The 12,125-nt window shown below is 47.7% G+C and overlaps 1 protein-coding gene across 1 annotated transcript; it reads right to left on the bottom strand.

Moving 5' to 3' along the window:
- Positions 1-2,827: 2,827 nt before the first annotated feature.
- LOC119281835 (heat stress transcription factor C-1a-like) lies at positions 2,828-3,841 on the bottom strand. The gene is made up of 2 exons (XM_037562254.1): positions 3,605-3,841; positions 2,828-3,505 (listed from the first exon to the last, which is right to left on the bottom strand). Exons 1-2 carry the CDS (start codon positions 3,839-3,841, stop codon positions 2,828-2,830), a joined length of 915 nt encoding a protein of 304 aa, XP_037418151.1.
- Positions 3,842-12,125: the final 8,284 nt, after the last annotated feature.

Below are 12,125 nucleotides of genomic sequence, written 5' to 3' on the forward strand. Positions count from 1 at the left end.
CTCATTCGCCCTCACCATGGCGATAGTATACACATTTGTCAACTTCATTAACAACAAAGCCGACAGATGTCAAGGCTGTATTGAACTTCGCATGCCATTGCTTTGATGCTTGTCGTAGGCCATATAAAGATTTCAGCAACTTGCACACCTTGTCCCTGACCATCTATTACAAAACCATTTGGCTGTTGCATGTAGATTTCCTTGTCTAGCTCTCCATCCAGGAAAGCCGTCTTAACATCCATCTGGAGGACGAGAAGACCATGCGAGGCCGCTAACAGAAGTAATACTCTAATGATGGTCAGTCTGGCCACACCTGAATAAGTATCAAAGAAATCTTCTTCTTCGTTCTAGGCATAACCCTTGGCCACAAGTCTAGCCTTGTACTTTTTAATCGTACCATCGGGCCTAAGCATATTTTTGAACAACCACTTAAATCCTGATGGTTTGCAACCATAGGGATGTTCAGTGGTTTCCCATATCCCGTTATCGATGATGGAATCCATCTCGCAACGGACCACATCTCTCCAGTAGTCAGCTTCTGGAGATGCATACGCCTCTAAAATAGAAGTGGGAGTATCATCCACGAGGTACACAAGGAAATCATCATGAAAGGTCTTTGCAGTACTTTGTCTCTTGCCCCTACCAATGGTTTCCTCGTCATCCTCCTCAGTATTTTCATCATGTGTTTGTTCAATATATTCCATAGGAATGACAGGCTCAGGAGCCTCCTTAGATTCCTGTCTAGAAGTGCTTTGCATATCTCTCATAGAAAAAATATTCTCAAAAAATGTAGCATCCTAAGACTCCATAATTGTACTGACCTTCACGTCAGGTACCTCAGATTTCACTACTAGAAATCTATAGCCAACACTATTCTTAGCATAGCCCAAATTAACACAGTCCACAGTCTTTGGTCCAAGCTTATGCTTTTTGGGGATCGACACATTTACTTTCACCAAACAGCCCCAAGTACGCAAGTACGAGGGTGTCATCCTTCTCTTCTCCCATTGCTCATAGGGAGTGACCTCATTGTCCTTTGTCGGAACATTATTCAGGAAAGACATGATGCCAATATAGCCTTCCCCGCCATGCCTTAGATAAACCCGATGTATCTAACATTGACGTTAACCAAATCATTTAGAGTATGGTTTTTCCGTTCTACAACCCCGTTTGACTAGGGTGAATAGGGAGGCTTCCTCTCATGAATAATGTCATGCTCCACACAAAAAAAAAATCAAACTCATTCAAGAAGTACTCTCCACTATGATCTGACCGGACTTGTTTAATTTTCTTTTCAAGTTGATACTCAACTTGTGGCTTATAGACTTTAAAGAACTGGAAAAAATAGCATGCTATATCGCCGCTAATAGCACGCTATAGCATGTAGAGAATTGTCTCGCTAAATTGACCAGTGTACAATGTCTCGCTAGTGGCACGCTATAGCGCGCTATAACACGCTAATATCATATTTTGAGGGGCAGGGCTATTTTGTATATCGCGCCATTTTTTACTTGGTTTAAAGTAGTGTAGAGCCTCACCTTTAGTATTTAATAGATACACATAGCAATATCTAGTGGAATCATCTATCAACGTTATGAAGTATTTCTTTTCACCTTTAATCAGCACACCATTCATCTCACAAAGATCAGAATGTATGAGTTCTAGTGGTGCCAAGTGTCTCTCCTCCGTAGCCTTGTGAGGCTTGCGTGGTTGCTTAGATTCTAAACACGAATGACACTTAGAACCTTTGGCTAAAGTGAAACACGGGATTAATTTCAATTCCGCCTCATCATACCAATACTAATGTGACAAAGGCGTGAATTCCAAACTTTAGATTCATTAACACTCGAATGAATATTGTTCATGACTTTATTACAAAAATCTGCAAGGGAAAGACGTGACACCTCCACATTCGTAACCTTTTCCAACAAAAAGTCCATATTTCGTAACAACTACTTTTTTAGACTCGAAGATCAACTTAAAGCATTCTCTACACAGAAGGGAGCCACTAACGAGATTCTTCTCGATGGCTGGGACATGCTGCACGATCCTTCTCGAAGTAAACTTCAAATCGACCGTGCCAACACGATGAATAGAAGCACTCGCCCCATTCTTCATCAATAGGGACCCATGTTCTGTGATATGGTAAGAAGAAAATAATGAAATGTCAGCACACACATGAATATTTGCACCCGCGTCCACCCACCAACCGATGGACTGACAAACTAAAAAACACAGTAAATAAATTATCATACCCAGTCTCATTGTTGCTCATAATCATGTTGGAAGACTTGGAGTCCTACCCTGGCTTCTTGTAATTTTTTTGGTACTTGTGGGCCAATGTTCCTCTGAACCACAAAAGCAACCATCTCCCTTCCTGTTTTTCTTGAAGGTCTTCTTACCCTTATTTCTTAAAGTCGGTATTCTGTTGGACAAAATTATTTCCCTTGGGCTTGTGGGAAATGAACTTCCTCTGATGTACCATATTGGTGACAGAAGTACCTTCGACCTCTTTTCTGTGCGAGTCATTTTCTCTCGAGTTTTGCTCAACAATTAGATGGCCGATGACATCCTCTACTGAGAATTCATGCCTCTGATGTTTCAGAGTGGTAGCAAAGTTTCTCCAGGAATTAGGGAGCTTAGCGATAATTCATCAGACAACAAATTTGTTCGATAACTCATACTTAAGAAGTTCAAGCTCGATGACATGCATCTCGCTCCCAGCATCGGTGGTGCCTTTTTTTAAAAAGAAAAATGCGTACAAATGATTGCAAAATTACTAAGCAGAAGAAGGTACTATTGCATGTGCATGCACTACGCGCCGTGTTTAGAAGAAACACTGACCAAGTAGGCAGAACGGGAAGGGGGTCTCCTCTGCGGTCCCACTGTCAGTTAGGCCCATGCCGCTGCCGCCGCCCTCGAACTCCGGCACCTGCTGCACCCCGGAGCTCGCGGAGGTCTGCTTGAAGGTTGTGAGTTTCAGTGGCATCGGCTCGGCCCATTGCCCGACTCTGGCTCCGCCCATGGCCAATAGCGGCGAAGGCGCCGGGTGAAGCGGGGGTGCAATGGGAAAGGAAGCAAAATCACGGGAATGCAACTGCGTGTGCTGGCGCTTCTTCTCGGCCGCCTGTTGGAGAAGGTGGAGGGAGGTGGCCCTGGGATCCTCGTCGAGCCGGGCAAGTAAGGGCATGAGCCGGTCACTCCGCCGCTCCGTCGCCTGCAGTCGCCGAGCCATCTGCGCCAGCTGCTCCCCGACAGCCGTCTGCTCCTGCCGCAGCCTCCGAACCTCCTCGAGCAGGGCCTCCCTCCCCTCGTCGTCCTCTTCCTCCTCCACTTCCTCCCCGATATTGGCCACCACGTACTGCTCGCCGCTGCCGACTAGAGCCGAGGAAGAGGCCTCGCCGCGCTTCTTGCGGCGCACGATGCGCGGCAGAAGGTGCGTCTGACCGCGCAGGAATGACTCGTGCGCGAACTCCCATCGGTCCGGGTGTACCTTCCGGAAACCCTGCACAACGATCTCATCGTAGCAAATTAAAGCTAGCAGACAGTTCTTTCAAGCAAGTGTATGCACAGTGCACGTGCAAGCTGGAGGAAGGGTACTCACGTATGAGTTGAGCTGGCGGACGAAGCTGGACAAGTTGCCGTGCTTGAAGAAGCAGGGGAGGAGGAGCTGCGAGAACCCGGCGACGTCGGTGACGAGGAAGCTGTTGTTGTCCCTCCCCCACCTGACGAGCGCGTCCGTCCTAGGGTCGCACACCATCTGGTACGTCTTGGCCACGAACGGCGCCGTCTCGAGCTCGCCGATCAGCCCCAGCGCGAGCTCCGTGTGGAGGCCGTCCATCCTAGCTATATCCTATGTACCAGCTGCCCACTTCTCCCCACCACGACCGCGCGGCGGACCTCAGACACTGGGAGTTCCCTCTACTCTTATCTCACTCCCGGACGTCAAAATCCCTCAAAAGGCAGGCAGACAGGTGGATTGCTCGCAGAGAGGGGCCGGGCGCTGGCCAATTTTATGCGTGACAGGAGGACGCTAAACGCCTAAACTAATACTGTAACCCGTGTGATGAGCTTACAGTATAATTGACGTCTGTGGGCTTGTAAAACTGGACAAGATCCTTCACACGCTACTAGTAGTATGTCGATCGATCCCCAGCCTTCTTGGTAGGCGTCGCCATCGGGTGTTCTGGTGATTATCATTGAAACCGTGCCGCCTTTTGGACCAGAGCGTGCTCTAACAGTGCAGAAAATGATAACCTAAGTATCAAAACCCAGCTAACCCAACTGCCTCGACCATCTCGACGTACGTGTGGTCTCTCTCAACCTTGTTCCTCTTGATCTGGACGCCTACCCTCGGTCCTCTCCTCGCACTGTGTTGATAATGCGATCGATCGCCTCGATCAACTGTAGAAACACTATGCTTCCCTTGTACTGGTACACTACAGTCTCAAATGATGATAACGCGACAGATATGGACGTAAGTACTGTGCTTGTAGTAACAAAATATAGAGAGAGTTCCTTATTTGACACTCTCTTAAAATCATGTTTCTTATTTGACGCTGGAAAATTTTTCTTCCCTATATGACCTATAGTCTTAATTTCTTTCCCTATGTGACACTCTAGTGCATTTTGTTCACGTGAAAAGACCATTTTACCCATATGTATAATGTGACCACAAATATGTACAAGATAATAGTTGTTCAAAAAAAATCAGTCAAGTTATCCATATGTGACATCATATATGCTGGTATTGTCATGCCAGTCAATTTACTACTGTGCTAAGAAATCATGACCGAGGCCTTCGATGGTTCATGTGCTAATTGACCTCACGGTCTGGATAGTTTTTTTTTTTGCGAGGGTAAAGGGAGTTTTTATTGCAAATTCATAGAGTTACAGTCGAGAGGCAATACATCCTCAATACATGGAGGAATCGAGCCTAGCCACATAGCAGTGGCACGCTCCGTACGGCTATAGTATGCCAGCCGATCGGCAACTCTATTCTGAACACGACTAAGTTTCTGAGGAACAAACTCCCTAATACCAGATAAGTGCTTGATCTCCATCACTAGCTGACCATACGCTGACCGTTGGAGAGCATCCGTGGCGAGACATGATAAGGCTTCGGATGAATCTGATTGAAGGATCACCGGGGCCTCGGAGTGCTCAATGGCCAACGCCATACCCTGCATCATCGCATGTAGTTCCGCCTCCAAGGGGTCGTTGCAGTGAAAAACGTATCGATAAGCTGCAAAGAGGATGACTCCCTCGCGGTTCCTGAGTACCATCCCGATCGCCGCAGAGCCGTCTTCAGCCTGGAAGGAGCCATCAACGGACAGGGCCATAGACCCTGGCGGTGGTGCCGGCCATGGTAGGGCAGGAGACACCCTTGTGTGGCGCGGTGCCACCGGGGCTGCCGAGGACATTTTACCTTTGAGAATCTCCTCCACAGTGAACTTGCCAGCCAAGTTGATAGATTTGTAGTAACTGTCCAAGAACTCAACGGAGGCCAATACTGGGGGTGCTTCCTTGCCATGATACAGATCATTCCGAACCTGCCAAATCCTCCAAATCAACAGGATTGCCATATCTGCAACTATCTTTGAGCAAACGCTGAGGAGTGTCATGAGCCATTCCTGTCCGTTATCAACCAGAGCGTCATCCTCCGGCAGAGGCCACCTCCGACGCATGTTGACCCACAAAGTTCTAGCATGTGTGCAGGCCACCAAAGCATGAAAAGTAGACTCCTCCTCAATCCCACAAAGAGGACATAGGGATCTGGTCGCCAGATGCCTTCGATTTTTACATCGTTGTGTTGCAAGCATACCAGTCGCCACTCTCCACGCATGAATTTTCATTTTCTGTGGAACGTTGGCCGCCCAGACGCAATTCCGTACCACGCGATCTCCAGCCGGGTGTGTGCTCGACGACCCATTGGCAAAAGCGATATTGTGATCGCATGTGACCAGCTTATATACACTTCGTACTGAGAATAGACCAGACTTCTCCGGGAACCATGCAACGAAATCCTCGCGGTTACGCGGTGAAACCCTGATCTTTAATATGTAGTCCACATCCATTGGCCAGAAAAACTCCCGGAGACGATCAACACGCCAAGCACCATTCTCGTCAATGAAATCGGCCACTCGGTTCAGTCGACAAGTCCCCTTCGGGGTGATAGGAAGAAACGACGACGGCCGAGGGATCCAGGGGTCCCTCCATGTGCGTATGGTAGCACCATTGCCTACCCTCCAGATAACACCTTGCTTCAGCGGGTCAAGACCATGAAGTATGCCTTTCCAAGCAGAAGAGCCATTACCAGAGAACGAGGTATCCAAAAGCTGTCCCGTCGGGTAGTAACGAGCTTTCAAGAGCCGTGCACATAGGCTATCCGGTGAATCTAGCAATCTTCAAGCTTGCTTGGCCAGTAAAGCTTGATTGAAAGCCCGCATATCCTTAAACCCCATGCCACCCATAGATTTTGGTAGTCGCAACTTGTCCCAACTCATCCATGTCATCTTCTTCTTCCCATTCTCAACGCCCCACCAATACTGGCGGATCATGCGAGTCAGCTCATCGCATACCGATGCCGGTAACTTAAAGACACTCATGACATAAGTAGGTATCGCCTGTGCGACTGCCTTGATCAATATTTCCTTATTTCCAGAAGACACGTATTGTTCTCTCCAATCAATAAGTTTCTTTCGTAACCGATCCTGGAGGGTTTCAAAGTTTCCCCTATGTACTCTTCCTTCCGGGACCGGGAGGCCCAAATACTTAGGCTCAAAAACTTCCTGGGTTATTTCCAAGACCGAGTTCACCTCATGTATCACAGATGGCAAGCAATTTTCTGAAAAGAGGATGGAGCACTTCGACGGGTTAATCAATTGTCCAGTCGCCGCCGAATACGTGTTCAACACACTCTTAACCAAATTAGCTTGCTGTTCCGAGGCTTGAAAAAATAGGAGTGAGTCGTCTGCAAACAAAACATGCGTAATCACCGGGGCAGACCTGCATATCTTGACCCCTTGTAGGCCATCCTCTCTCACTGATTTATGCAACAGGGAAGACAGTGTATCAGCCACAAAGAGGAAGAGAAAGGGTGATAAGGGGTCACCTTGACGGAGCCCTCTTGAGGGGGAGAAGGCCTCCAGTAACTTGCCATTGAATTTCACAGAATACCTCACAGATGTAACGCATGACATAACACGGGATATCCAAGCCTCACAGAAACCCCACTTGGACAGAGCCCTCTCCAAGAAGTTCCAGTCTACACGATCATACGCCTTTGAAAGATCCAGCTTGTAAGAACACCATGGCGAAGAATTTTGCCTGACGTTTTGTATGTGGTGGATACATTCAAAAGCAATTATGGAGTTATCAGAGATAAGCCTACCAGGGACGAAGGCACTCTGATTTTCAGAAATTAGCTCATCCAATAGTGGCCGAAGCCTATTTACCATGCACTTGGATACAATTTTGTACACCACATTGCATAAGCTAATGGGTCTAAAATCTTTGAGTTCTTGCAGATGTTGCACTTTGGGAATTAGCACAATAGTCGCGTCATTAACACCATCCGGCATGATTCCCCTAGTAAAGAACTCCTGTACCGCTGCCATGATTTCCACCTTAAGAGTCTCCCAGTTCCGTTGGTAAAACCTGGCCGGAAAACCCATCACATCCCGGGGCTTTCAACGGACCAATCTGAAACAACGCATTGGATATCTCCTCCTCCGTATACGCTCTGCATAAGGCCTCATTCATCTCCAGCGAGACTTTAGGGGTGATAGTATCCAGAACCTCGGTCGGATCCATGGTGATCCTTGGTGAAAACCTCTTTGAAGTATGAGCATGCCATCCTTTCCATCTCCGACGGCGCCACACACCAGGACCCATCTTCTTACCGAAGTCTCTGTATAAGATTTCGCCTCGCCCGCCACACTGCCCGACGGTGGAGGTATTTAGTGTTACGCTCCCCCTCCTTCAACCACGTGATACGAGACCATTGCAGCCACAGCATCTCCTCCCAGTACAGCAACTCATCAAGTTCCATCATCTTTGACCGGAGTTGAGCTCGGTCCGCTCCTGATAGCTGCAGGTCAGAGAGCTGGCCCCGCAACCATTCGATCTCTTTCAAAACATTCCCGAAGGTAGATTTGCTCCATTGCTTCAAATCTCCCATGACTTGTTTCAGTGAGATGGCAATTGATCCCAAGTCACCAGCTGGCCGGTGCCTCGCCCACGCCTCAGAGATGATCGAGGGGAGCTTCACATCATGCTCTCACATGATCTCATACCTCGATACAGTCGGCTTACGTCCCGGCTCCTGCACCCCCTCGAGGTTTATTAAGAGTGGTCTATGATCCGAGCAGGAGGTGGCTAAGTGCACAACTCGGGCCGCCGGAAAAAGATCCCGCAGAGCCTCATCAGCGCAGGCCCTATCAAGACGCACTTGGACATTGCGATGGACGTCCTGGCCATTATTGTATGTATAGGGGATCCCCGAGAACCCTAGGTCCTGTAGCTCACATGTTACCAAGCAATCCCTAAACGATTCCATTTGAGACTCTGATCTAGTCACTCTTGAGAGATGTTCATGCTGCCATAAGGCTTCATTGAAATCGCCACACACCACCCAAGGATCTTGAGACATTGCCCTCGGCCGACAAAGATGATCCCACATGCGATGACGATTTTCCACACGTGGTTCCCGATAGACAAAGGTTCCTCTCCAAGTAGTACCAGAACCCACATCATAAACTCGAACATCAATAAATCTGTTACATGATTCGAGCACTGTCACTGACAGTGTCTCCTCCCAGAACAAAGCAAGGCCACCACTTCGTCCGTCACTGCTAACACCATGAAAGCCTTTTAGGCCTAATCTCCACTTGAACTTCTCCACTTTAGCTGCTTCTTGCCTAGTCTCACAAAGAAAGACTAGCTTGGGGTTATTGGCTTTTGAGAGGGCCAACACCTCACGAACTGTCCGGTGGTCCCCCCCCCCTGGCAGTTCCATGATAGGATATTCATTGCGTCCGGCGGTCCTCCTCGAGGGAGGCCGCCGATCTCTCGTTGTTGTCACTAACGGTGTTCACTTTCAACCTCTTGCTGCTTGAGTTACTTCATGTAGGAGAGCCAGCCCCCTCCGGAGCAATTTCCTTACCATCAGTGATGGCCAACATTGTTTTTGGGACTCCAGAGCCGTCACCCAGTGGCTTCCCTGCCTCCTCCAAGTCCAGCCTCCTTTTTGGGGCTAAAACCCCATCCGCTCTGACACTAGTTTTCTTGATCGGGCTCGTTGCTGTGTCCAACACTTCGGCGTCATAGGGAGCATACTGAGGTTTCGAGCTACCAGGCACCTTGTCATCAGCCTTCATTGGCGCATATCCAGTAGGTTTAGTAGTACGCTCCTCTTGCCTGGGTTTATTGGGAGCATCTGCATAGATCCATTCACCAAACTTGAGATCCTTCTCCTCATGGATACCCAGACCGCACTCTTTGTGATCATGACCAATCAGACCACAGAACTTACAAAATCTAGCAAGTTTCTCATATCTAACCAGGTAAACCTGGCGCTCCTTAGCGCGGACGATGCTGACGTACTTTGTGAGGGGCTTGCGGATATCATGTCGCACCCGAACCCTACCATAGTCACCGCGGGTGTTCCCGTTCAACCGCATCTCCATGATTTCTCCCGCATCCTTTAGCAGCTTTTCCACGATGTTTTGCTTGCAGTAAGGGTCTGGGAGCTTGTGAATCTGCAGCCAGATGGGGATGTGGAAGAATTTCACCTCCTCCGTCTTGTTGAAGCCATCGTACGGGCATAGAAGCACCGCCATGTTACGAAAGAGCCAGGGACCTTGCTTCATCATGCGGTCCCAGTCCCCCAAACAGCACGCTTGGACGACGAATCGATTAGGGCCAACAGGCCTAAATCTTATTTCCTGAGCAGGGTTCCATGCCGCCCTCATGTCCTTGTAGAAGGCTGAAGGGCTAAAATTCCTGTTAGTATGAACCCTAGCCAGGGCAAGCCAGCGGACGCTCTCTTGAATCTCAGGATCATCCTCATCGATCTCCACATCCGCAAAGTCATCGTCGTTCAGATCCAACTTTTCCAGAAAGTCACCCAGATCTGATCGTGCAGCCGCGGCAGCGCCGCTGCCGCCCGTGGCGGAGTGAGCGTCGGAGGGGGACGCCATCGCCGTCGCTATCTCGGTGTAGAGACGCCGAGAGCAGGGAGGGGCGAGGGCGGACGTGAACCAAGGTCGATCGGTGGTGGAATTGCCGGGTAGGACTCAGAGGCGAGGGAGATCGCCTAAGAGGAGAGAAACCCTAGCCGCCAGGCGTAGGGGAGTAATACACTATTTATGCTTCTCACGGTCTGGCTAGTTGTCTATACGTATTTGTGTACATACATGCGGCCAGCTTGCCGGCCGGAGCGTAGATATTTAAATACGTACGCGCACCCTGACGATCAAGCGAATACATGTATTTTAGCTTCGTATGACCCGGTTCATATTACATACGCATGTTGGCTGCACCGAACCGGGCGTACGTTCCTGCTAGCACGCAACTTTCTTCCATACAGCTATAGGTCCTGCATGGGCCATGCAAATACGTGCACATGCACTAATGGCATGCACGTAGGTGATCACCGAAGCACACACAAAAGTGCTTAAAAAATTCATTCATTTTTAATAATGCATTTTAATGTTAAAGCACACGTACAAAAGTACGTCAAATAGTCGCATTCACAAACCATACCGCATGAAACTAGACCCACAACTGAATACATTCTAAATACACACGCATCCCAAAAAAGACCAACGGAGGAGATAACATGTTTAGTTGTGCTCACTCTCAGAAACGAATTTTTTCTAATTAGGCTCAATGCTACATATTTCTGGTCACATTATGTACAGGGGCAAAAAAGTCTTTTCACATGTACAAAATGAACTAGAGTGTCATACAGGGAAAGAAATTAAGATTATAGGTCATATAGGGAAGAAAAATTTTCCAGTGTCAAATAAAAAACACAATTTTAAGAGAGTATTAAATAAGGAATTCTCTCCAAAATATATGTGCTGGGGCCTGCCCTTAAGCTTTACGGGAGTAGGACGGACGCTATGATGCAGGTGTGCTCTCTGCGAAAATATCTTTTCTCCTCCAATGCTTTTGGGATGGATGGGAACAACTGGGGCCACTGGTGCTGCGTCCTCACGTTTGGCTGGTTTCCAAACTTGGCTATCTCCTTGACCCTGTTTCCAAAATGGGGATGTACCGGGTCAGTACTCATTTTGTGTCCATGTGGTCTTGCAACTAGCACTAGCGCAATAATTGATGTAGCACTAATTGACACCCAAAAGTAAGTACTACTAGCTAGTTTCGTGCATCTCCTATTGATTCTAACTAGTTTCATCAATATCATTTAGCATGCTTAATTATCAGTTTGATTAAACTCTACTTCTCGTAAAGTGCTTGTGGCAGGAAGCTGGGAATGATTTTTGTGGATACTACGTTTGCAAGTTCATCTACAACGCGACGGCCTCTAAGTGGGGCTACTCTGAAAAGCAATATGAAGTACGTAAACAAAAATATTCACAATTCTATTTTATTATCATCAATTGTGTTGAGTTTCATTCATATATATGTATTGACCCTCTTCTTTAAATTAGTTGTGGCAGATGCGGGATGAACTCCTACCACATGATCGCATACAAGCAATTCAAGAGGAATTGGCAGGATTCTTTCTTGACCATCTCATACCTAAAGCCGGAGAATACCATGTGAAAGTTGAAACCGATTTTAGATGTTAGGGGTTATAAGACATGTTATATTGTATATATGTAGTAGCGTCGGATAGATATAAGAAAACTTGTTGTTCGACAAATCTCTCGGAGAAAGAAAGGTCTCACTTCTCTCTGTATATATATGTTCAGGACGATCTTCTGTAATTAATGGTTTCTTCATTTGCTTACTAGCTAGCGTGTCGAGTTCTCTCTATACGTATAGTAGCTAGCGTCGACCAAGCACGGAGAAAGAGAGGGCACTTCTCTCTATTAGCTAGCTAACACAATATGATCAAACCCCTAAATTAACCCTCGAAAACCCCCTAACCCCCC

The sequence above is a fragment of the Triticum dicoccoides genome, chromosome 3B (assembly GCF_002162155.2).
Source record: "Triticum dicoccoides isolate Atlit2015 ecotype Zavitan chromosome 3B, WEW_v2.0, whole genome shotgun sequence".
Lineage (NCBI taxonomy): Eukaryota > Viridiplantae > Streptophyta > Magnoliopsida > Poales > Poaceae > Triticum > Triticum dicoccoides.